The sequence below is a fragment of the Hyaena hyaena genome, unplaced genomic scaffold, assembly GCF_003009895.1.
Source record: "Hyaena hyaena isolate Hyena2069 unplaced genomic scaffold, ASM300989v1 scaffold_284, whole genome shotgun sequence".
NCBI classification, from domain to species: domain Eukaryota; kingdom Metazoa; phylum Chordata; class Mammalia; order Carnivora; family Hyaenidae; genus Hyaena; species Hyaena hyaena.
In genome coordinates, this window is record NW_024080913.1 from 1,272,485 (window position 1) to 1,296,918 (window position 24,434).

The 24,434-nt window shown below is 49.3% G+C and overlaps 3 protein-coding genes across 4 annotated transcripts in view; 1 reads left to right on the forward strand and 2 right to left on the reverse strand.

Moving 5' to 3' along the window:
* Nucleotides 1–551: 551 nt before the first annotated feature.
* On the reverse strand, nt 552–4,593 carry TMOD4 (tropomodulin 4). Its single transcript, XM_039246359.1, has 9 exons — nt 4,471–4,593; nt 4,112–4,268; nt 3,698–3,814; nt 2,459–2,548; nt 2,147–2,277; nt 1,945–2,052; nt 1,431–1,574; nt 1,031–1,175; nt 552–629 (listed from the first exon to the last, which is right to left on the reverse strand). The coding sequence occupies exons 1-9, from the start codon at nt 4,591–4,593 to the stop codon at nt 607–609; spliced, it is 1,038 nt and encodes a 345-aa protein (XP_039102290.1). The 3' UTR covers nt 552–606.
* Nucleotides 4,594–6,158: 1,565 nt separating this feature from the next.
* On the reverse strand, nt 6,159–18,469 carry VPS72 (vacuolar protein sorting 72 homolog). Its single transcript, XM_039246369.1, has 6 exons — nt 18,267–18,469; nt 13,869–14,021; nt 13,583–13,697; nt 13,036–13,212; nt 7,018–7,162; nt 6,159–6,730 (listed from the first exon to the last, which is right to left on the reverse strand). Exons 1-6 carry the CDS (start codon nt 18,381–18,383, stop codon nt 6,343–6,345), a joined length of 1,095 nt encoding a protein of 364 aa, XP_039102300.1. The 5' UTR covers nt 18,384–18,469; the 3' UTR covers nt 6,159–6,342.
* A 3,563-nt stretch (nt 18,470–22,032) lies between these two features.
* PIP5K1A (phosphatidylinositol-4-phosphate 5-kinase type 1 alpha) overlaps nt 22,033–24,434 on the forward strand; it is a 40,463-nt gene continuing 38,061 nt past the window's right edge. For both annotated transcript variants that reach the window (XR_005530862.1, XM_039246366.1), the window contains exon 1: nt 22,033–22,531. Coding sequence is in view for 1 of the 2 variants with exons in the window: in XM_039246366.1 (XP_039102297.1) it covers nt 22,450–22,531 (82 nt within the window). In the remaining variant the exon portion in view is untranslated. The remainder of the gene's footprint in view (nt 22,532–24,434) is intronic.

The window sequence follows — 24,434 nt, forward strand, 5'->3', positions numbered from 1 at the left end:
CGCCTTCCTTGTTCCATTTCAGGATTTCCAATCTGCATTCTCAGCCTGGCCAGTTCTTCCCTGCAATGTCCATGGCTCCCCATACTTCTACCCCTTCCCCCACCTCTACCAATGTCATGCCAAGCGTCAGCTGCACGTAGCCCAATGCCCTATTAATAAGTCTGTCAGAAGGAGGTCTTTGCCCTTCATGTTGTCTGCCTTCTTCCCCGCCTCCACTCAACGTCCTTTCCTCCTTCAAATCACATGAGGGTTGTGGGTAGGCGCCGGGGGACCTGGCCGCATCTGGAAAAAGGGTTGGGGTAGGCACCCTATGAGAGCAGAAAAGACTAAATGAATAGACAGGGGGACGGGGAACACCAAGGGAGGGAGCTCCCCCACCTCCTCCTAGTAACTTGAACCTCCCTGCCTGCTGATCCCCAGAGTATAAATAATCCCCTGATGAACTGGCAGTAGCCCTTGGGGGTTAGCGCCAAGATTCCCACCCCAGAGCCCAAGGAAGGAGGCAGGCAGAGTGGACAGAAGGGCCTTTATTTACAGGAAGGGGGAGAGATGAGGCTTTTAGCATTCAGGGGCTTCCAGCTCTGGTTGGTAAAGGGAAAGGTAGTGTTATCTCTTTTTTTGCTGGCGACCTGTAACGGGAAACCGTAAACAAAAGTTTCTGTTCCATATCTTACTTCCTGTAAAGGTGCTCTTCTCTCCAAGTCCTTGGCCAGACTCCTCAAGAGGTGGTGTGTTAGGCCAGCGAGCATGCCCACCCCACATTCACAAAACAAAATAAGAAATGACATGGCAAGTAAAAATAATATGCCTCCAAATGGGTATGTCTAGCTTCTTTACCTTCCTACGGGTATAAATTGGAGGCAGGGGTGTACTTTTCTATCTACTTTTTGGTCACTTATGGGATTTAAACTTGCCATGTGAATACTGCTTCTTTGGCAGTACCCTAGGCTGTTAGTCACTAAGTCAGGTTCCAAAAGGCTCTACTACCTACTTGCCCTTTCCCTCAAACAGCATGTCTGCATTTACTCACGTAGTTCATTGTTCCGGGTCATGGCCTGGGCTGCCCGAGCTCGTGGCCCCTGCTGTGTAAAGTGGTAGCCAAAGCGGACGATGGAGGGACACTGTTCGAGCACGGTGGCCATCTCCATCTCCACTGCATCGCCAGGCCACTGGCGCTGGGGGAGGGAGACAGGAAACCGGTCAGCGTCCCCTCTGTGTTGTTCACCGCCCCACACCACCAACCTTTTGGGAGGTCAAAAAAGCTCGTTTCATCAGAATGGGTCATGAGAGGCGCTGACCTTGGCACCCCTCAAAGAGACAATGAAGAGATTCCAGCAAGATTAGATGGGATCCTGACCCCGTGGCGGCCTCAGGGAGGAGATTCCGTGAATATTAGCCGAATGTAAAGACCAGGGGGAGGGAAAGCTCACCTGGTTGTCTACACGGAGCTCAGTGAGTGTGGCATTTTCCCGAACTGCCTTCAGCACGGCCATGAGCCCTGTGCTGCTGATGAAGTTGGATTCGATGTTCAGGCTCTGGAGGCTACGGTTCTCCCGCAACATGTCGGCCACCGCCTGGGTAGTAAGGACTTGGGTTAGGATTAGGGGACAGTTTCACAGATGACTGAGGAGAGAAAGAACAGGAGCAAGAGGATCCTTGAGGAGCTGTAGGTGGGGCTAGAGGGAGACAGAAGGGAGTAGGGGACGCAGGGAGGCTGACCACGGGGTGGAGTTGGTGGGGTGGTAGAGAGGACCGTGGCTCGCTGAGAAGACAATCTGAGCTTTTCTGAGCTGAAAGTCATAGGACTGAGGGTAGGAGTCTGCATCAGGCCATCCTAAGATTACGTGATGGGAACAGCACCCCCAGCCCCACCCCTTCTGATAGCCCTGGCAGGGGTGCATGTGAAGGTATGGGGAGAGGGCCAGGGACTTCAGGTTGCCTTACATTGGCAATGGGGTCACCACTCCTTGTGGCCACCAGACTGAGGCTCCGGACATAGGTATTTGTCTTCATTGCCTCACACAACTCGGTTAGCATGGGTATCGGGATGTCCTGTCAGAGGGGATGAGACAGTGGGCTAAGGGGCCCGCGTAGCCGGCACTCACATAGTCACCCCATTTATTAATGGAGGATAGGGGTCAGATACCTGTATGTTATTGAGGTTCACCTCCTCCAGCTCCTTGTCATTGTTTCGCACGCTCTTTAGTATCTCCTCGATGTTTGTGGGATTTGGGGGCTCATCTGGCACTGGCTTGTACTTGTCCGGCTGCACCACACCTGGGGGCGAGGGCCGCAAGGAAACCCCAACGTGTCCCCCACGATCTCCACCCCATTGGTTCTCTTATTACTTATGTACCATGTCCTCTCCAGGAGTCCCGTTTCACCCTTTGCTACCTTTCCTCAGACCTCGGGACCCCCTGCCAACAGCCCTGGGAGCCCTGCTTTCAAACACACTCACTGCTAATGCCTTCGGTGTTGCAGATTTCTCCGCTGCAGATGGCGTCGTAGTATTGCTTGTTGCTCATCAGTGTGTACATGCCCAGAATTGCTGGAGAGAGTTGGGGGAGGGGGGACAAGGGATGAGAAGAAGGGGCTCGTTCAGAATCCCCCTCCCTCCTCATTCTGAATCTGTCGCAGTTTTATTTTTATATATTATTATTTTAAATGTTTTATTTATTTTTGAGAGAGAGAGACAGTGTGAGCAGGGGAGGGTCAGAGAGAGAGGGAGATACAGAATCTGAAGCAGGCTCCAGAGCCGAAGTCAGACGCTTACCGGACTGAGCCACCCAGGGGCCCCTCTGTTGCTGTTTTAAAGCCTGACTTCTTCCACTCTTCCAAAGAGCCTCCCACTCTGCCTAGGTCCCAGGGTTTCATTCTGTGAACTGCTTTAGGTGGTAGTTTTTAAAACTTTGAGATGAGGGGGCGCTGGGGTGGCTCAGCCGGTTAAGCGTCCGACTCTTGATCTCGGCGCAGGTCATAATCTCACGGTTCACGAGATCAAGCCCCGCTTCGGGCTCTGTGCTGACAGCATGGACCCTGTTTGGGATTCTCTCTCTGTCCCTCCCCACCTCAAAATAACTAAATAGACTTAAAAAAAATTAAAAAATAAACTTTGAGACAGGGCTAAGGAAAGGTCCCTAAGGAGCCCCTAGAGGGTGAGGGAGGGAAAAACAACGGTGTTTCAATTAAAAAAAAAAGAGTGAGGGAGTCTGTCAGACTTCCTCCTGTTTCCAGCCCGAATAGTTCTACTTTTATCTGCTTTGTAATCCCTGTAAACTTGTCTCTTTTTAAAAACAATTTTTATGTTTTTTATTTATTTTTGAGAGTTAGAGAGAGACAGTGTGAGCAGGGGAGGGGCAGAGAGAGAGGGAGACACAGAATCCAAAGACAGGCTCCAGGCTCTGAGCTAGCTGTCAGCACAGAGCCCGATGCGGGGCTCGAACCCACAAACCGTGAGATCATGACCTGAGCCGAAGTTGGACGCTTAACCGACTGAGCCATCCAGGCACCCTTGTAAACTTGTCTCTGAGATGTGAATTCATTGGATTAAAAAATGAATGAGTGAATACACAAGCAAAAATTTAAAACCGTGACCTGAGGTTTCTCTAACATCCACATCCTGTTCAGGGCCTTCCTCACTGGTCCCACCCCCACCCCCGGATCTCCCCACCCTCCTTAACTTCCCACGGCCACCCACCTGCAATATCACACATTTCGGCATCGGTGGCATGGGCCAGGGCCTCTTCCAGTTCAGGCTCCAGAGTGATCTGCTCCTGGACAGGAATCTCCCTCTTGGGCTGAATATAGGGTTTCCCTGATGGGGAGATGAGGGATGGTTCAGGTGAAGGTCATTCCTCCTAAGATTCTGGTCTCTAGCTTCCCTTCCTTCTCCAGGAGGTAGAGTTCTGGGTCACTAGGGGCCGCCGGAAGGCCGGAGTCCTCTACCAGCTCGGGACTCCCGGGTCCTCTAATCTCTTCTACAAGCTGAAGAGTGAAAGGCGGCATGTGTGTTTCAGGGTGGCCAGGTCCCCGGGCAGCTAGAAGCTGGAGGGGGAACACTTGAGACGACCCATTTGGGTTTCGGTCGGCATGGTTGTTAGTGTCTCCATACCCTTCTTCTCGCCTGTGAAGGGCACCAAGTCATCACGTTCTTTGACCTCTAGTGCCTGCTGTTCCAGATACTGCAGAAGGGCATCCCGGTCCAGTGGCCCCGTCGGGCTCTTCTTTGTCTGGTCACGTTGTCTTAGTCCAGCTGGTAGGAGCATGTTCTTAGGGATGAATTTTGGGGAGCGAGTCAGACCCTCTGATCTGGGGCACCTCCAGGGCTCCCTGAACATCTACAGACACCTTCTCCCGGGCCCTCTTGGGATTCCAAGCCCTGTAGGCAGCCCCGATCTCAGCCACCCAGGGCCCATCACGCTTCCCAAATGCCTGGAGACGGCCCCTGGTTCCCCGTGCAAGAGCCCCTACCTCGGGGTCCATCTCCTGTAGCTCGCAGTCCAGCTGCTCTAGCTCCTCAGGGCTCAAGGTCCTTAGGATCTCATCTTCATCTATGTCTCTGTATTTCTCCAGTTCCTTCTGATACGATGACATGATGGCCCCCACCCCCTCCCCACTCTGTGGCACTCACGGAGCCTGGAGGACATGGGGAAAGTGATTGGATAATGTAAAGACAGACACAGACACAGCAGGACACTAGCCAGGGGCCAGAACAATGAACTTGATGTCCGGGGGGTGAGAAACCTAGCTGGGCCTGGGAAGAGGGGGAGTTCAGTTAGACCCAGAGCTTCCTTCTTCCTGCCTCCCCACCTTCGGCCACTCTGGCTCGGGGGCCCAGGCAGCCAGGCTGGATTTGTCTGCGCGCTGTATGACCGAGAGATCCTGGCAGCACGCTCCCTTGTAGCCTCGCCCGTCCGTGCCTCTTGCCCAAGCACAGCTGCCAGGGGCCCTGCCAACACTGCTGGCCCCAGGCCCAGTTCCTATTGACGGGGAGGGGGACATACGGAGAGCTTCAGGGAAATTCCTCTTCTCTTCCCCATAATCCACTCTTTTTTTCCTGAACTCATTTAAGGAAGCAAAGGGGAAAAGAGACAGTTCTCTTACCCTACCTCATTTCCTCTTTTATTGTGGGGGAATCAAGATTTTGCTTTCTATGTTGGCCAAAACTCTAAATCCTAAGTGAAAGCAAGGGCTCAGAGGAGCTGGAGGAATTCCAGGTTGGGGGAAGATGGTATGGTCTCAGGAGAAGGGACGGAGTCCCCATAACTTGTCCCTGGCTTTGGACGGGAAGGGGACACCGGACCAATGGGTGGGAAATACCTTCTAAATGCGACAAAGTTTCTCTGAAAACAGTGGGAAGATTAAACTTGCACAATCTTTTACGATACGGACAACAATACACAATACACACAAGCTACACATACACACCATGCTGATTGTGAAAGATCCGGAACATGTGTGAGGTACTTGCATTGACAGTGTAAACTATAGTTAAGGGATAGGACGGACGGTGGCAGAAGCGTACACCGAGGGACGGAGACGCACTCCACATCGTTCCCAATAGGAGCCACTCCTCTCCTCCCATCTCCCACCAGGCCCTGATGCATAAGCCCCCTGCCTTCCCCACCTACCAGTCCTGGTGGCCACCTGCCTCCTCACCTTCCCTTCTGTCGGTTGGTCTGTCAGTGGTACTGGAGCACCGTCCCCGCAGCAGGAGGAGCCCGGCGCCCGGGAGAGGGTGGGGGAACAGTGAGCTCAGCATTTTATTATTTTAGCTCCAGCCAGGTGGGGGGTAGTGGGAGATCACATATACACAGCCCCCATACCCTGCCCGGCCCTGAGAGCCTCTAGTGGCCGCTAATGGCACTGGCACTTCCTTCCCTCCCTGCATGTGAGCCAGAGCCCTGGAAACGGATCTAGGAGAATCACACGGTTCCTACTTACTTGGCGCCTTGCTACATTCAAAGCAGCGGATATAAAGGTGAGTGTAAGAATTTCGTTCGGAGGTCTAATTTAAAGGTGTTGATAATCCAGCTGGTGGAGTGAATACTTACAACTTAAAAAGGGCAGCCCATAATAAACGCTATTAAACAAAAAAAAGACCCATATATACTCAGACATTCACAAAGACTTTTTGCTCCCAACTCTAGAAGACACACCAAAGGGGATCATTCTCTTTTATTAGATTAAAAAACACAAATAAAACCGATAGGACGGGGAAGGGGGGGGAAGAAAGACAGAAAAGGGTTGGGCAAAGCTCAGAGATAACCAAGGGAAGAAGCAGGGAGAGGAGGTGGAACAGTAAGGGCAGGGCAGGAAAGAGGTTTTGAAGGACCCCACAGCTCATTTGATGACAATTTTCTGGCGCAAGGCTCGAGGCCCTGAGCCAGGGAGGGGCTCGGGAGGGGGCGGGCCAGGGCCCAGCGCAGAGGCCGCGGGCGGCAGGCCATGGGCCGTGATGTACTTCTTGTAAGCCTCACGGATGATCTTGAAGGCTCGCGCGGTGGCGTAGGGGATGTCTGTCACAGGGTCCCGGTACAGGGCCGGGCGATGGGTCACGGGGCAGACTTCCCGAACAGGGACCTTTGGGGGCCGACCTTGGGGAAACCACTCCTCGAATGTCGCATCATCACTGAAAGTGATGAAGGTCCGGGAGCAGCGAGCAGGAGGGACGACGGGGCCGGCGCCAGCACGGGGGTTCGGTGCAGCAGCAGTGGGAGCAGGATCCAGTCTGAGGGGAGAGACAAAAAAACATGAAAACTCTGAGGGGAGAGAACAGACAGTGACGGGACAGATGAGGAAAGAGAGGAAGGAGGCAGAATGATGGCGACGTTCTGAGGGAACTGATTCAGTGACAGACAGGGAAAAGCAGGCCGGGCTGGATGGAAAAACTGCCACGAGAGGGGAGAGAGACTGGGAAGAAACAAGGAAGGGAGGGCCCTGAAGGAGAGCTGTGTGAGGAGAATGGAGGACGTCAGGGAGACGGCTCTCTCCCCCTCTCCCCTGCGACGCACTCACCCCTCCACATCCACGTTCTCTTCCTTAGGGCCTGGCTCCCCGACCAGCGGCACTGTCACCGAATGATAGGTGATCACGGGCCCAGGGCACTTCCGCTTCTTGTGCACCTGCTTCTTTTTGTCAGCCTCGAGCCGCTCATAGGTCTCTTCAGGGTCAAAGGGAGAAATGAGGGGGAGGTGAGATCCCTTTTGGCCCGAGGTCGCTCAATTACCTTCCCAGCCGTCCAGCCACTCACACGAACCCTGAGGCCCCCAGCACCTCCTGCTTCTGACACCTTCCACTTGCCCCCGACATCCTCTCGGCCCATGCCTCCCGTCCGCCTGGTCACTCGCGCACCCAGACAGGAGGACTCTGGGGCTGGAAGGGACTCTGGATGAGGAGCCTGCTGTTTCCCTACACCGCCCTGCCCACTCACTCCCAGCCACAGCAGCGCGTTGCGTCTTTGGGCGTCTCCATGACACACGACACAGGTCTCTCCATTCCGAGCTGGAATATACTCCCTGATGACACTCTTTCACCTTGTCAAGCTGTAAAGGACACATGTCTAATCTGTCTTCCCTATCACAGTCCTTTACATAGTTGAACTTAGTGTCCATGTCTCTCTCCTCAGGCAGATCACCACACCCATTCCCTGAACCATTTCCCATGTAACATGGCTTTGAGACACACTCTCGTTTTACCAACCCCCTGCCTAGGACACTTCCATTACTGTGCTTTTCACAGTCTGTGGAAGAGGCTGCACGTTGGCGGCCCCTTTCAGTGTTTTGTTTGATCTGTACTGCATGTTACAGAAAAGTCTGAATTAGTTACTAACATTTGAAAATGAGGAAATTACATTTAAATACAGAGATTTCTGGTCCCTCTTTTTTTTGAGAGCGAGCGCATGCAGGTGCAAGTGCAGGGCGGGGGTGGGAGGGTAGGCAGAGGGAAGGAGAGAGAATCTCAGGCAGGCTCCATGTTCCACGCAGGGCCGCAGGGCTCGATCCCACAACCCCGCGATCATGATGTGAGCTGAAATCAAGAGTCGGACAATCAACAGATTGAGCCACCCAGGTGCCCCTCTGGTCCTTCTTAAAAGAAAAATAACAAGGAGGGGCGCCTGGGTGGCTCAACTGGTTAAGCGTCCGACTTCGGCTCAGGCCATGATCTCATGGTTTGTGAGTTCGAGCCCTGTGTCAGGCTCTGGGCTGACAGCGTGGAGCCTGGAGCCCGTTTCGATTCTGTGTCTCCCTCTCTCTGACCCTCCTCCGCTCAAACGGTCTCTCTCTCTCAAAAATAAACATTAAAAAAAAAAAAAAGGAGGGGCACCTGGGTGGCTCAGTCGGTTAAGCGTCAGACTTCGGCTCAGGTCATGATCTCATGGTTTGTGGGTTCGAGCCCCACGTCGGGCTCTGTGCTGACAGCTAGCTCAGAGCCTGGAGACTGTTTCAGGTTCTGTGTCTCCCTCTCTCTCTGACCCTCCCCTGTTCATGCTGTCTCTCTCTCTCTCCCAGAAATAAAAAAAAACCATAAAAAAAATTTAAAAAAAAATTAAAAAAAAAAAAGAAAAAAAAAAAGGAAATCCGGCAACCCGGCATCTGCATTGTCACATGCCAACAAGAGCCGGGCAGAAAAGCCAATTCTCCTGAGCGCTCCCCTTAACTCACCACAGTCCCCTGGCTGGACAGTGGCACTGCTCTATGGCAGTTCATGGCTGGCACACAGGTCTCCTCCTGAAGGGCAGTCACTGGGACTCATATTACCTACATATTATCAGGGCCACACAGTGTGGTGCACATTGCAGGCACTCAGCAAGTATCTGTTAATGCTCAATAAGTCAAAATATTCCTGATCCCTTTCCTCTTGAATGAACTCCGAACTTCCGTTTCTTAAACGCGGTCCAAACTTCTAGGTAAAGTCTGACTAGAAAAGTGTGCTCTGGAAACCCCGCCGATGATTTAGCCTCTCTCGTACTTGGAATTCTGGTTGGTAACATTGCTTTCCTTCCCTTCCGCCAACCTTCCAACCCTTCCCCTTTCGAACACTTCCCTGTACCTTCTGGAACTCCTGTTCTATAATCAGCCAACTCATCTATGTCCTCAAGTTCCTCACTCCAAATTCCTTCCACAACCGGTCTTCCTGGAAGCCAGTCATGCCAAGGCCATGGCTCTCCCTGCAGCCCTCTGCTGGAGGTCTCTTGTCCTGCCATGTCCCATGCAGGGTGTGCCTGGGTCCTGCTGAGTCCACACCGCAGCTTTACGTCACTGCTTCTCTCCCCACGAGCAAACCCGCTTCTCTCTGGAGACGTACGCCGCCAGGCTAGATCGTGTTCTAACTCACTCCCTCCCTCTCTGAAGACTAAAGCAACGCTTTCCACTGTTCTCTCCACTCGACTCCCTTCATCCTACATCACCCTGGTGACCTCAAAGTGCACATGGGTAGCACCTTCCACATCCCATTGCCACAGTTTACCGATCCCATCTCCTAACAACCTTCCTGACCAGGACACGTTCGTTGCTCCATCCCACTACAGCTACGGTCTACAATCAGTCATTGCTGGGCACTGCCCCCGGCTCTGAAACACTAAAATCCCAGGCTCTGGCCGCAACATCTTAGGCTTTGGGTGTTTTGCCCCACAATTCTAGATACCCTCTGTCCTTCCTTGATACCTCCCGTGCATGGATCTCTCCTCACTATCTAGCAGCCCCTTCCAGTCTTGTATTTTTTTCTTCCATTTTCCTTTTTTTTTTAAATGTTTTTAATATTTATTTATTTTTGAGAGTGAGAGAGCACACGCGTGCACATGTGCAGGGGATGGGCAGAGAGGGAGACACAGAATCTGAAGCAGGCTCCAGGCTCCAAGCTGTCAGCACCGAGTCTGACGTGGGGCTTGAACTCACAAGCTCTGAGATCATGACCTGAGCCTAAGTCGGTCGCTTAACTGACTCAGCCACCCAGGTGCCCTCCATTTTCCTTAAATCAAGGTTAGGCTCCTCAATCTATCATCTCAGTCACTCTGCTCAATCTAAACTCCCTGGCCCAGACCCGGATTGCTGAGTGCTCCTGGAGAAACACCACAGCAACAGACTAGACCGGAGCCGCCATGAATGCATGTTCCCCAGTTCCACAGACTCCCCAACGCCAGCAGATAATTCTATCTCAACTATTACTTTTCTTTCTTTTTCTTCTTTTCATTTGTTTTGGGGGAGGAGAAAGAACACGTGTGTGTGGTGGAGAAGAGGAGAGGGAGACAGAGAATTTAAGTAGGCTCCATTCTCAGCGCAGAACCTGACACGGGGCTTGATCTCACAACCCTGGGATCGTGACCTGAGCCTAAATCAAGACTCAGATGCTTAACTGACCGAGCCACCCAGGTGCCCCTGAACTATTTCAAGCACATTTCATTCTCCTCAAGCTTCTAACTCTATGCCAACACCTGACAGGTGACAGTGCCTAAAAGATAGGAGATGAGAACCATTCCAATGTCCTACTGCGGGTTTACAAACCTCCACTAGAAGCTATCCTGTCTCCCTTCATCATAATTCAGGCCGATTCTTCCACCTGGACTCTAGCTACCCCACTCCCTCCACCTCCCACTTCTCCAAAAACCCACACTATTAACTATCCTTTCTTGTCTATCATTAAAACTTTTAGTTGCTTGTCACCGAAGACGGAGTTCCTCCAATCTTTGAATAAAACAAACAAGGAAAACTCTACATTGACCCCAGACCCTACCAGTTTTACTCCTTACCCCACCCTTCACAGACAAGCTTAAAAGTTTGGCTCCCCAGCCCGCTTCAAAACGGTATGGTCTCCAAAAAGTGCTCCGTAAGTTCATCTCTGACATCCTTGTCATCAAAACAAATGGACACTTGTCAGTTCTCTTGAATAGCATCTCTGTAACATTCAGCAGAAGCTTGCTCCCAAATATTCTCTTTCCTTGGCACTTTTTTTCTTTTCTTTTTATTTATTGGGGGGGGCGGGGCAGAGAGAGAGGGAGGGAAAGAATCCTAGGCAGTCTTGACGCTGACAGCGTGGGGCTCAAGCCCATGAACTGTGAGATCATGACATGAGCCGAAACCAAGAGTCAGACACTTAACCCACTGAGCCCCCCAGGTGCCCCTCCTTGACATTCTTAAGATAAATTCTCCTGGAGTTCTCCAAATCCTGGCCACTGCTGAGCCCCTCTTGTACATCTGTCGGATTCTCTTCGGCCTCTGTCTTCTCATCCCCATGCTTTCTCCTTGGGTGATCTGACCCACGCTAATGTCATCAATGCTATCCATATGCTACAGACTTCCAAATTTCAGTTTCCAGCCTAGATCTCTAGTCCAAGCCCAGCTGTGTACACTGAACTCTCAGCATTGCATGGATTGCTCAAAGACTCATCAAATTCAACATGTTCAAAATTGAACTTCTTGTCCCCCCTGCAGAACCTGCTTCTACTGGGTCTCCAATGTCAGTTACTGGTACAAGAAGCCCGGGAGTTACCCTCCTCACTGCGGCCCAAACCAGCCAACATGGTCAAAGGATGAGGACTGTAATTACAGTGACATCAAGGTCACCTCGCTGTTTGTGACGGTTTTGAGGGATAGCTACTGTTTGAAGGTACTGAATTACCATCAAAGATTAAATATCTGATGTTAAAGTCAATATAATGAAAACAGTCAGGAAAATACACCCTGAAGATGTTGAAACTGAAGTAAATCTTTTCTCAATCATCATGTTCTTCAGGAGTTGTCTAAATTTGAGAAATATAAAAAGTGGAATGGGTTGGGTCCCAGATATTCTTTTTTTTTTTTTTTAGTTTTTTTTTTTTTTAATTTTTATTTATTTCTAGGAGAGAGAGAGAGAGAGACAGCGTGAGCAGGGAAGGGTCAGAGAGAGAGGGAGTCACAGACTGAAACAGGCTCCAGGCTCTGAGCTGGCAGTCAGCACAGAGCCCGATGCGGGGCTCGAACCCACGAACCGCGAGATCATGACCTAAGCGAAAGTCGGACGGTTAACTGACTAAGCCGCCCAGGCGCCCCAGGTCCCAGATATTCTGCATAAACAATATTCAACTCTGCATTTGAGTCATACACGTTTAACTATATGTGCTTGATCAAAAACAAAAGATTCAGAGAAAGATTTGGTCCGGGTGGTGGTGGGGTGGGACCCAGAGAAAGAGAGAACAAATTACATACTTTAGGTGATTCTGTGTGTTATTTTACTCAATGGAAGTATGCCCCAGATTAAGCACGTGACAAGAGGCGTGTAACCTGACATTCCCTCCTGTACCTCTCATGATCTGAAATTCTCAACACCCTATAAAGAAGCATATGTTTTGTACAATGTATTACATACGGTACGTAACTGTGTACTTGGCACATAAACTGAAGGGCTTTTAAAGAATTTTGGGGGTGCCTGGGTGGCTCAGTCAGTTGGGCGGCCGACTTTGGCTCAGGTCACGATCTCATGGTTCATGGGTTTATGGGTTCGAGCCCCACGTTGGGCTCTGTGCTGACAGCTATCTCAGAGCCTGGAGCCTGTTTCAGATTCTGTGTCTCCCTCTTTCTCTGACCCTCCCCCTCCTCATGCTGTCTCTCTCTCTCAGAAATAAATAAAAAACGTTAAAAAATTAAAAAACTTTTTTTTTTACTTTAGCTCATCTTGTGAACTAATTCTGATGAATTTTGATTTTCGTGATTATCATTAAAGGGGGCATTAACACCCCACCTTGTGAACCAGGACAGCAAGGTGCAAGCAGGTTAGGTAATTTGTCGACAGTCTTCCAGAAACTGAACAGCAGAACTAGGATGTGAACTCAGTTCTATTCAATTCTTATTTTATACCAATACACTTTCTCTTCACTATAACTTGTATTTTGGAGCCCAACAAACAGCCTCACTCCTTGCTCCCAATCCCTCACTCTCCCATTTCCTTCCTCTGATTCCCTTGTTCTGGATCTCCAACCCCCTAGCTGCTCAGGTCCCTCAGTCTCCATTTTCCTAAGGTTCCTCATCCCTCTGCCCACCATTCTCAAAACCACAGACTGACCTAGTGAACGTAAGTTGAGTTCCTCTGTGATCTTGGCCTCTCTGAGCAGCTCCTCCTGGGTCAGTGGCCGCTCACAGTGGGGCCCCTTCCGCCGCCGTGACTGGCCCTGCCTCTCCTGTACCCGAAGGAATGTCTGTCGTGTATGTTCAGCTGTAGACTGACGCATGGACTTCCGACCTGGGGAAGAAGTCAGAAAAGAAGAGATCTTTGAATTCACCTCCACCTCCTTTATTTTTAATTCTAAAACTTCTTCTTTGGAAATCATTTCAAACTTATAAGAAAGTTGCAAGCTGAGTCCACAGAGTACCTATGTATCCTTTGCTTAGATCACTTCCTGTTAACCTTCTGCCCCATTTGCATTGTGTGTGTTTTCCCGAATGATTTAAGTTGCACACGTCCTGAATACTTCACTGGATATTTCCTAAGACTAAAGGCTTTCCTTATAGAACCATAGTACAGTTGTCAACCTCAGTAAACTTGCCACTGATATAATACTTTATCTTTATGTTCCAACTTTGTCAACTGACCCAAACAGCCCCACACTCACTGTCAGAGCCGTCATCCTGCAGTTCTAACGGCAGCAGTGCTTTCTCTTCTCGGGCCTTCTGAGAGCTACCAGCTGGAGTGCTGACCTTTCGAGGCCTCAAGCTCTTGAGAGGCTCCTGGGGACAGATTGGAATCAGACCCCATGGAACGGAAGGAATAAGGAGAGAGTTGAGGATCTTAAGAAGAGAAAAGTAGCACTGCAGAAAATGGGACTGGTGTGGGGAGTGCTGTGAAGGGCAGAAAAGCAATTATGGGAAATGACAGGAGCCCAAGAGAACCAGGTGCACCTTATATGCTTTGGTGACTACTCGGCGCTTCCTCCTGGGCTCTTCTGCTTCTCCATCACTGGATGGTTCATCCCCTTCGTCAATGTCAAAGTCGGAGTCCACTTCATCCTCTGTGTCTGACTGGTCCCCTTGATACTCATCATCTCCAGATTCCTGAGGACATAAGGAGATGAGGTTCTCACTGTCTTTGGAGTCATCAGTGCCCCTCCAGAACAGAATCTCTGTGCTTTCCTGATAAGAGCTGCCCCACTCTCCCTCCCAACCCAGCCCTTCAATTTTCTCAGGCAAGAAGCTTTTCTAGCCAATGGCCTTTGGCTCCAGCACCACCCCTTTCACTATCAATAGATTGCCCTTCACCTGTAGCACACAGTGTTAAGTGCTGGGACACAAAAGGATTCGATCTGGTCTTTACTTTCAGGGGTCTCTCAGTCTGTCAGGGGACAGAATATAATTATAAAAAGAAGTTTGAATACAAGGCAACACATAAGGTGTCAAATGGTACTGAAGTGTTCTAGAAGCTCAAAGGAAGGCACACTTGCTTAGATTGATGGTCCGGGAAGGCCTAAACTTTAGACTTTATTCCTTTAGAGCAGGGGTTGGCAAACTTTTCCTGTGAAGGGCCAGAACAGAACAGGTAGTGGGCCAGATTTGGCCGTCAAGTCGTGGTTTGCTGAGACTCTAACAAAGAGGACTTGAGCCATGGTTTAAAATGCCAGTAGTGTTTAGGGGCACCGTGGTGGTTCTGTCAGTTAAGTGTCCAACTCCCGATTTCAGCTCGGGTCATGGGCTCCACGACTAAAGTGCAGAGCCTGCTTGGGATTCTCTTTCTCTCTCTGCCCCTCTCCCATGTGCGCTCTCTCTCTCTCAAAATAAATAAACAAATAAGTAAAATAATAAAATAAAATAAAATGCTGGTAGTGTTTAGACAGCCAAGAGGGCAGAGGTAAACATGAGTAGATGAAACAGCAAGGACAAAGATGCAGAAGCAACAGTGTGAATACCCTATTTATGGAATAAAGGTTTAGACCTAAGTAAAGCAGGTTTGTCTTGGGCAAGAAATCTTCCTAGTTGACTACCTTTGACCCCAGCAAAGCCTTCTTCCAACATTATTGACTGCCCTATAAGACTTGAAAAGGTTGCATTCAGTCTACAGAGACACTTACATATCAGGCTGATAAATTCATGAGTTTAATTTGCAGGCCAGGGATCCTCAATCTTCTCTCCCTCTTTACTTGTCCCAGGACTGATAATCACTGTTGACGTAAACTAAAGTTACTGAGAAATAGGTCTCATTCCTCAGGTGTGTTGGAACAGAAAAATAAATGGGTACAAGTACTAGTAATGGGAAGCCAATGAAGATTTGGGGAGATAGGAAAACTGTATACAAGGAGTGTTTCAGAAAGTTCCGGAGGTGGTTAGCTGAGCAGAGTAGAGAGCAGGGGGCCTAGAATTGAAATTGAGAGGGTGCAGGTTGGGTCTAGAATGGCAGCCCCATTAAAAAATAAAGGGAAAAGCACACTTGGGGGCAGGGGAGTCAACTGGGAGGGGTGGCATCTCAAACACGTGGCTCTCCCTTCAATCAATGATTTAGGCCAACAGGCTAATCTTGGTACATATGCAGCCAACGCAAGCAAGTAGCACAGACAGTTGACACTCCAAGCTAGCCAGAGTTCAATCCTTCACTGATGACCATTATTTCCTCCCAACTGATGCTTGTGAAAGACAGCCTGGGAACACATTAATCCCCTCAGCCCTAACCTCGCATTAAGTCATCTCACCAGCGAATGGTGGTTCAACTACACACTAGTTTAGTGTCCAATCAAAATGCTTGCACTAAGTTAGGGATTTACAACCATTCCTTTGGCTTTTATTGAGAGTCATTAATAGAGATGACTAGGTAAGAGAATGTTTCTACATCATTTACTGAAACCCTGTTATTTTATACTTCTTACATAAGGATGCAATTCATCCTAGAATTTAATGCTGAGTAAAGTAAGCTTTTCTCTCTTAAAGAACATACATGCTTCTTTCTTATTGAAAAAAAGAAATTCAGGGTTTAGCTGCCAGAAAGCTCACAGCTAAATTTAGTATCAATTGCTATTACCATTTTAGCAGAGACTCCTGGTACAATTACTTCTGATCTGTCTCTATTTTTACTGTTCCTACTTTTTGTTTATATGTAAGCCTCCTTTAATCCTTTTTGGAAGCATGAAGGGTACATATTAAATAACGACTCGTAAAATGACAGGAATAGGAAAATGGCCTTTGGGGGAGGGACAAGAACATTCTATTTTAAACTATAGCTGTGTAAGTAATGACTCCCAATCAGTCATCAAGTCCTGTGGATTCAATTTCCTTAACCTGTCTTGAAATCTAGTACTCACGTTTCTCTATTCCCACTGCCTCCCTCATTCTCCTCATTACAGAATGGACTTTCTGAAGTACAAATTTAGGGGTGCCTAGGTGGCTCAGTTGGTTAGGCAACTGACTTCGGCTCAGGTCATGATCTCCCAGCTTGTGAGTTCGAGCCCCGTATTGGGCTCTGTGCTGACAAGTCAGAACTTGCTTCAGATTCTGTGTCTCCCTCTCTCTCTGCCCTTTCCCTGCTTGTTCTCTTTCTCTCTCTCAAAAATAAACATTAAAATTTTTTAAAAGATTCGGTGTCTCCCTGTCGCTGTGCCCCTCCTCTGCTCACACTCTCTCTCGCTCTCAAAAATAAATAACCATTAGAAAATATATAAAGTACAGGTTTGATCATCGAACTTGGATGAATCTTCTCAGTACTCTGGGTGAAGAGCAAGACTCCTTAACATGGTTCACAATGCCCTCCATGATCTGGCCCATGCCTGCTCTCTCCGGTCTTACCAATCTTTATTCTCCTTCTAGGGCTGGAGAATGAGTAGACATGCGGCCCGAGAGACCCAGACTCCATACCTTTACACATCTGCTCCACCCCCTCAGTGGGCTAACCTTTCTCCTTACCCTGCTCTCAGCCCTACTGCTGTTCATACAGCCACTGCCTGCTTCCACTGTCCCCTGGATACCCATCCTTACCAATGACTCCGGCTCCCACAAGTTACCACAGCACCCTATCCATACCGCTTATTTTACTCCTTATGCAACAGTATTCCAACGGTTAATCCAGCTGCTTCCCCCACTGAGGTCTGGTGTAGGTAAGAACAAAGTGTTTTTTTTTTTAAATGTTTTTATTTATTTCTAGGAGAGAGAGAGAGAGACAGCGTGAGCAGCGGAGGGTCAGAGAGAGAGGGAGTCACAGACTGAAACAGGCTCCAGGCTCTGAGCTGGCAGTCAGCACAGAGCCAGACGCGGTGCTCGAACCCACGAACCGCGAGATCATGACCTAAGCGAAAGTCGGACGCTTAACTGACTAAGCCACCCAGGCGCCCCACAAAGTGTTGTTTTTAATACTCTCTGCTTCCCTAAACCTATCACAGTAGTTGGTTTACCCTAGCTTCTCAACGGCTATCTTAAGAATGGACAGATCCAATCGGTAAAAGTGCCAATCCAATCCAGACCCTAGCCCAGGCACTAGACATATACTGTGGAACAAAACAGACCATCTCTAACCTTGCAGAGCTTACAACCTAACAGGATAGTGTAAACAAGTAGGCAAACCAAATCTAATTAGAATCTGAAATGCATTCTTTGAAGGAAATAATAAATGGGACACTTTTTAGAGCAGTAAAGGAAGGGTTATCGAGGCATTTACGTTGATAATTGAAAGCTGAAAAAAAGCATAGGCTAAGCTCCTCTATGGTTTTTTTTTTTTTTTTTTAACGTTTTATTTATTTCTTAGAGAGAGACACAGCGTGAGCAGGGGAGGGGCACTAAGAGAGGGAGACACAGAATCTGAAGCAGGCTCCAGGCTCTGAGCTGTCAGCACAGAGCCCGACGCGGGGCTCCAACCACAAGCCGTGAGATCATGACCTGAGCCGAAGTCGGACGCTCAACCGACTGAGCCCCCCAGGCGCCCCTGTTTTCTTTTTCTTTTTTTTTCTAAAGATTCCTTTCTATGTTTCAGGTGAAGAACCATACAGTGGGTCAACGAATATACAACGCGTGACTACGAGAAGCTCGCGTTACGTTAGACGTCAGGGATGCGGTGAAATACGCAACTAGACAAGTACACGTCGGTTCCTGCCATACGCGGGGGTGCCTCGGGAGACCCTTCCATCCCTGACCCCTCCAACCCCACCTAGAGCTCTACCTTCTAGGACTCTATCTTATACCCCCGCCACGTCCCGACTCTCCCACCCAGCCGCGAGGATGAGCTACCGGGGCTCGTCTCCATTCCCCGCCCCCTTCTTTGTCCGAGGTTTCTCCTTTCAGGACTCCCTTTAGCTTCCTCCCCTCCCTCTTCCTGGACCCAGCTCTTGCCTCTGTGAAACCCCCATAAGTCGTCTGGTAGAACTCGTCTTCCTCCTCTGCCTCCAGGAGGCCAGAAAGCCGGTTCCCCGCGGTCTTCCGGGGGGCCCGGCCCCCAGCCAAACTCATACCGCCCACCGAGACAGCGCCGTGATCAGAGGCCCCTCACCCAGCGCTGCTATCGGAGCTCGGCGCTCGACACCACAACCTGCGGGTGGTAGGCGGTGGCGGAAGCCAGTAGTCTGCAGGCAGAAGTAGCAGAGCGTCGAGAGGCTCCTAGTCCCGTCAGCCACGCCTTCTTCACTCTGCAGCCCCGCCCACTGGGGGGGCCGCGGAGACCGCCACCAAGCCCCCCATTGCAGCACGCACGGACCTGGACAGTGGGATGATGGGGCTCGGTGACTCCAGGAGTCCCACTGCCCTAAGTCCAGAATTTAGGAGTCAACAAATTTTCACTTTTAAAGAGGTCAGTCTACCTCTGCTCCAGTCTGTTTTCCATTCTGCTTCTAGTAGGAACCTTTCTAAAATCCAGACTTAGTCACACTCTTCTGCCTAAAGGCGCTTAATGGCTTCCTATCATCCACGGGTTAAAGTTCAAAATCCTTGAGGCAGAATAGTAGTGTGGTTAAGAACATAGCTTTCGAGCCAGCCATACCTGAGTTTGAGTTTGAGTTTGAGTTTAGGTCTTTTAGCTGTGTGACTTTGGTTAAGTTGCTGTGTTCTCAACTGTAAAGTGGAACTAGGGGCGCTGGCTGGCTCAGTGGGTAGAGCACATGACGCTTGGTATCCGGGTCATGAGTTCAGATCCCACGTTGGGCGTGTAACCTGCTTAAAAAAATAAGGTGGGATGAATAATATTTCATTTTTAAAGTTGTTAGAAAGATTAATAATTCTCCATCGTGCCTGCCTGCTTTTCCTTCTCCTTAGGATCCTTTTCCTTATTTGTCTACCTGGCAAAATTCTGGTTTTATAAGACACTGAAGTCTTCTCACTTGCCAGGCTCTCTTCCTGGCACAGTTTCCATAACCACAGGGATCATGCTGCCTCGTTTCTCTAGAATAGTCCCAATCTCCAATAGTCTGTAGTATTGTCAAGACCCTGTATCAGTTCTTTCCTATCTTTTATTCTGAAAATATGACTGTCAACCCATAGCACTTGTACATACTCTATGATGGCAGCTACTACATTTTACTTGGATGATTTATGGGTCTGCCTCTGTCATTAGTCTGTGATCTTTTTGAGGGCAAGGATTTTATCTTCATCTGTGTATACCAGGAACTCTCAGTGCCTAGACATCGTGGGGACTGAATAACGTGAATTCAATAAATGGATTAATGAGTGACTAATTGAATGAATGAGGCACTCATCCTCTTATTTTGTGTCTATGCTGATCTTGCTTGCCCCAGTCCCCTCCATTCCGACCTTTGGGACTGTTCTAAGATATGAAGATCACGTTAATAAAGCTCTGTGTGTGTATGTGTGCATGTGTGCACACACACATTATTTCTGTCAAGTTTGTATGTGTGGCCCTATTTTTTTTTAATTTTTAATATTTTTGAGAGAGACAGAGTATGAGTGGAGGAGGGGCAGAGAGAGGAGGAGACACAGAATCCAAAGCAGGCTCCAGGCTCTGAGTTGTCAGCACAGAGCCTGACATGGGGCTCAAACCCACCAACCGTGAGATCATGACCCAAGCCGAAGCCGGACACTCAACCGACTGAGCCACCCAGGTGCCCCTGTGTGGCCCTATTTTGAGATCACCAGATTGCTCTGCTTTTCCAAAATCTATATTGGTGAACTCCCTTTTCAATTTCCTTGGGGGCACCAAGCCAACATGGCCTGCTACGCCTCTGCTTCCACACCCTGCCACGTCACCCCAGGTTTGCTATGCCAGGAATGTTACTGGGTAAGAGTGGCTCTGTGACACAGAGGACACCCCAGGGATTGAGTGGGAGTGGAGGCAGAGGCAATGTATAGGGGGAAAAGATGAGAGATGCCCCTGGCCCCACTTTTGAATTTTGCCTTCATTCATTCGTATATTCAGGAGACAATAAAACAATAATATATGTATTATGCACCTACTTTGTGCCAGGCACAAAGATGCTTGAGACAGAAAATGCTTGAGATATAAAAATGGATAAGATATCATCTTTGCCATGAAATACTCAGTCTTGTGAGGGAGACAAACAAGTCATCAGACTAACATAATACCAGGTAGTAGGAGTGATAGTAGCCATTTTATGGTACATAAAGAGAAAAAAGACCCCTAAGAAGCTACAAAACAGGGATCTCTTCTTCTCGGGAAGGCTGAAATCAAATTCATAGATCACATCCCAGGAAAAGATCCCCCTATTTGACTACTGCCTGTGTGAGACAGGGCTTTATGGGTCTATTTCCAATTTTTAAATCAGAAACATCTTATTTCTACACCGCTGATTTCTAAAATAACTCAGGAAATGGTAGCAACTCCATGCCTTTTATGGAAACAAGGATAATTTATTCAATAAATATGTATTTATTGAAGACCTATGAGCCAAATCCTGGGCTAGACCCCCTGCTCCCACCTGGAACAGTTTTCCGGTACTGTTCATTGAGTGGAAGGGTATATGTATAGGCAGCTGTAAAATACTTCAGTGTCATTCAATTCCATTGCTATCGAATGAAATGGCAACCCAATCATGTAACGTTTCCCTACCTTCAGTATCCAATGGAACATGAATAATCCAGCAGGTGGCAGCAGGGAAACAATTATTTCTATCTTGAGTGAGGGGTAGAAGGCAGAGGTAAATAGGCAGTGGTGGACTCTGGTCTGTCTGTAGCTAGGTTCCCTTTCTAGAATCCGGAAGACACCCAGATAGAGGATAACCAGGCCATGTTGGGGGCTGCAGAACCAAGACCACCACCCCCATTTCTCTTCATTTATTAATTCCACAAATAATTACTGAGCCGCTACCATGTGCAGAATCACAAGAGGGGAGGCGTTGGGGATACAAGAGTGAAACAGTTTGCTTTTCAGCAACTTACGTCCAATCAGGGAGAGACAGCTAGGTCTTCAGCTTCCCACCTAGTTTCACAATCTCCAAGGTACTTTATTAAAACTGAGCAGAGTTACTCTGAACACTGGACTAGAATGGGGAATTTCTCTGCACTTTGGTGCACTGATTAACATAAGCTAAGGGTTTGCTTGGATCGCAGAAAGATTGTGATAGGGTCTTCTTCCGTGGCTCTCTCTGTGAGGTCCTCAAACATTCATTTATCAAATATTTACTGAATTTCGTAATTGTGCCCAGCATTGAGCTTGAAGCAAAGTGTAGATGTTTTGAATGTCATTCCCAGGAAGGCAAGACATGCACGCACGTTAAGCTAAACAGTAAACGAAGCACTAAAGCCGGAAGAAGAGTTGCATGTGATGTTTTGTGATATTCAAGGGCTTAACGTCGCTGACTTGACAATAGCGCCTCGGTCAGGAGTTCTTCCCTGGGCTCTAAAATCGAAGGCTAAAGGGGCCTACTCTTATCCTGAGCTCTGGCAACTCAACCGGGTCCTTTAACAGAGCCGAACTCAAGTGGACCCACCGAGCCACCGTAGGGCTAGTCCCCAGTCCGGAAACAGCTTGTGTTCGACCTGTGGATTCGTTAGGGCGTGAGCCCGCGTCATGTGACCAATAGCAGCCTTCCGATTGGCTCTCAGGGCCCCTCTCTTCCCCCCAATTGAGTGGGCTGGAAAGCTGGAAAGGTTACGCGCGTGCGCAGTTCCCGGATTTCCCTGGCCACCCAGAGAGGAGCAGTGAGGCTGGGCGATAAACAGGCTGTGGCTAGGGAGGAGGGGCGGGGGCATTTGTTCCGCCGGGACTTTTCACGCCTCCTTATTTCTTTAGGTGTGGTTAGGTTCGGACGCGGGGTCGCGGCGGCGGACTGGAGCCCACTCCTGGGTGAAAGGAGAAAGGAGCCCCCGCGGCGAACTGTTGAAGTTGCGGAGAGGATGCGAGACGGGTTTTCCCCTATGCCGGCCAAATGGTGCGGCCCTGAGCGGTTTCAGGACCCAGCCCGACGTGTCTGAGAGAGGCCCCGGAGGGGGCAGGGAGGCGGCCCGCAGAACGCGGGTTCTGTGAGGAGACGTGGAGAAAATTCGACTCGGAGAAGAGGAAGCGCCCGATTGAAAGAGCGAGGCCTCTGAGGGGGAGGGGGCTGCCAAGATGGCGTCGGCCTCCTCGGGGCCGTCGACGGTCGGGTTTTCATCGGTGGATGCCAGCGTCCCTTCCTGCGCCTCGTCCTCAGGTAATCAGGGCGGGGCGTGGGCAGAGGGCCGATGAAGGCGGTGCGGTGAGAACGAGGGCGAGACCTGGGAGGGCACCTGTAACTGGGGATGTCCGAGGAGCTGCCGGTGGGGAGGACGGGCGCTGGGCGCTCAGGGCTTTCTGAGCGGGCATGGGGAGTCTGAGGAGAGGATGGATTGGATGGAGGAAAGGGAGGCTCTCGAAAACACTAGCTGTCTTCGCGGAGACCGACTTGAGAACTTGAAGCAGTGGGGTCAGGAAGGGATGGAGATTGAAAGTGGGGGTAGGAGGGAAACAGAAGGGAAACCGAAAGGAGTAAAGAAAACCGAAGTAAACAGAGGTCTAATTGGGGGAGTTACTTGGTGTGAGAGGCAGGTGGAATCCAAGTTGGTTATGGGTTAATTGAATAAAAATGTGGAAGAGGTGCCATGGGATTAAAACATGTTTAAGGGTTATGTGACGCTTTCCTTGGATTGCTGAGGAATTAGGGAACTGTGGATTTTGTTGGGGGTGGGAGTCATTGGAGACCTCCCCCCCCTCCTGCGTCATCCCTTCTCGGCGCCGACCCCCGCGCACTCGCTTGTACCCCCCTATTACAGCAAACACCCTCCTTCGATGATCCCCATTTCTGGACTGCCCACTTTGGGAAAGAAGAGGACGTTTTGAAGGAAGGTGGAAAATTGGAGTTAAAAGACAGATGGAGAGGATGGAAGGAGGCTGAGGGAGGGTTGTGATGGGAATTAGGCCTGGGCAGGATGGAGCGCTTGGGGGAGGTGATTGTACGTGCTGTGGGGAAATCTTGCATAATCGGAAACGCGCTGGAAGAATGCTTAGGCAGTATCAGGAAATCGGCGCTGGGAGCGCCGAGCCAGGCAATCTAGCTCCAAGTAGGCAGAAACTATTGGAGATTGAGGCAGGGCGGAGGAGCCCCCAAGAAAAGCAACAGATTGTGTGTAGGAGGGAAACTGTGTGTAAGCGTGGGGGAGGGGGGGTGGGAATCGAGTGAGAAACTGTTCTAGAGCTTCCATCAGAAGAGGCTGGTGCTCCAGTGACTGTGGACAGGAGACGCCGCCAGATGTTGGATGCTGTACTTGAGATGTTGACATTTCCTTGGGCCTGGGATTGCATCCTTGCTTTTGGAATCGGCTAAATAGAGGGTTCCCCCCTTTGTATTCCAGCTGGGATGAATGAGCGCGACTTACATGGTCACAGATACCTTCTTCCTAAGCTGCAGTTTTATTTATGTGTGTCTATTTTTAGTCCCTGGAGAGGTGTTTTCGGCCTTTCCTGTAAAAGCATTACAGGACCAGAGCAACTCGTGTTGCATTCGAAGTGTGAAGGATGAAGTAAATAAAAGGACGGGTGTTTTCATAGGGTAGTCCCTTCATGTAAAACTTTTCTCACCTTCTCCCAGTGCAGAAAAGAAGGTTGTGTGTAGTTCTTAAACTTAATTAAGAAGTTAGGTGTTCGCTCTTAGAACCAGGTTAACCTTTAAAAGCTATGTATTTATATTCCAAAGTTTGATTCAGCCTCTGCCCTGTGGAAGTATTGGCCACATGGACAGATTTAGGAGTGAAGGAATCTTTCTTTGTCACTTAATTGAATCATCTTCCTCCACTTCCATCTCTGCCCCTGTTTCAGATAGTCCTATCTTTTTCAGATGTCATTGTTTGATATTTTTATATTTTTGTGGTTACTGCCAGATCCTACAGCTAACAGTTATTAATTCAGACTGTATAAATGTTATTATCCTATTGTTTTCACCAGAAAATAAAATACTGGGTTTCGGTTTCAGTGGACTTTACAGCTCCTTGATTCTGTGATGTTCATATGAGAAGTCAAGGTATAAAAATAGTTTCAGATTCATATTTTTACTTTTGTTTCTCACATCCCCCATCTTTGCT

Bases quoted from the DNA above. Each gene is read 5' to 3' on its own strand.
- VPS72 (XM_039246369.1), bottom strand. From the start codon at position 18,383: ATGAGTTTGGCTGGGGGCCGGGCCCCCCGGAAGACCGCGGGGAACCGG. The intron at 13,698-13,868 runs GTGCACCTGGTT...ATCTGTCCCCAG, and splicing joins TAGTCACCAAAGCATATAAG to GAGCCTCTCAAGAGCTTGAG. The intron at 6,731-7,017 runs GTGAGTGCGTCG...CTCTCCCCTCAG, and splicing joins GAGAACGTGGATGTGGAGGG to ACTGGATCCTGCTCCCACTG.
- TMOD4 (XM_039246359.1), bottom strand. From the start codon at position 4,593: ATGTCATCGTATCAGAAGGAACTGGAGAAATACAGAGACATAGATGAA. The intron at 4,269-4,470 runs GTAGGGGCTCTT...TTCATCCCTAAG, and splicing joins TACAGGAGATGGACCCCGAG to AACATGCTCCTACCAGCTGG. The intron at 1,176-1,430 runs GTGAGCTTTCCC...TCCCTCCCCCAG, and splicing joins AGCTCCGTGTAGACAACCAG to CGCCAGTGGCCTGGCGATGC.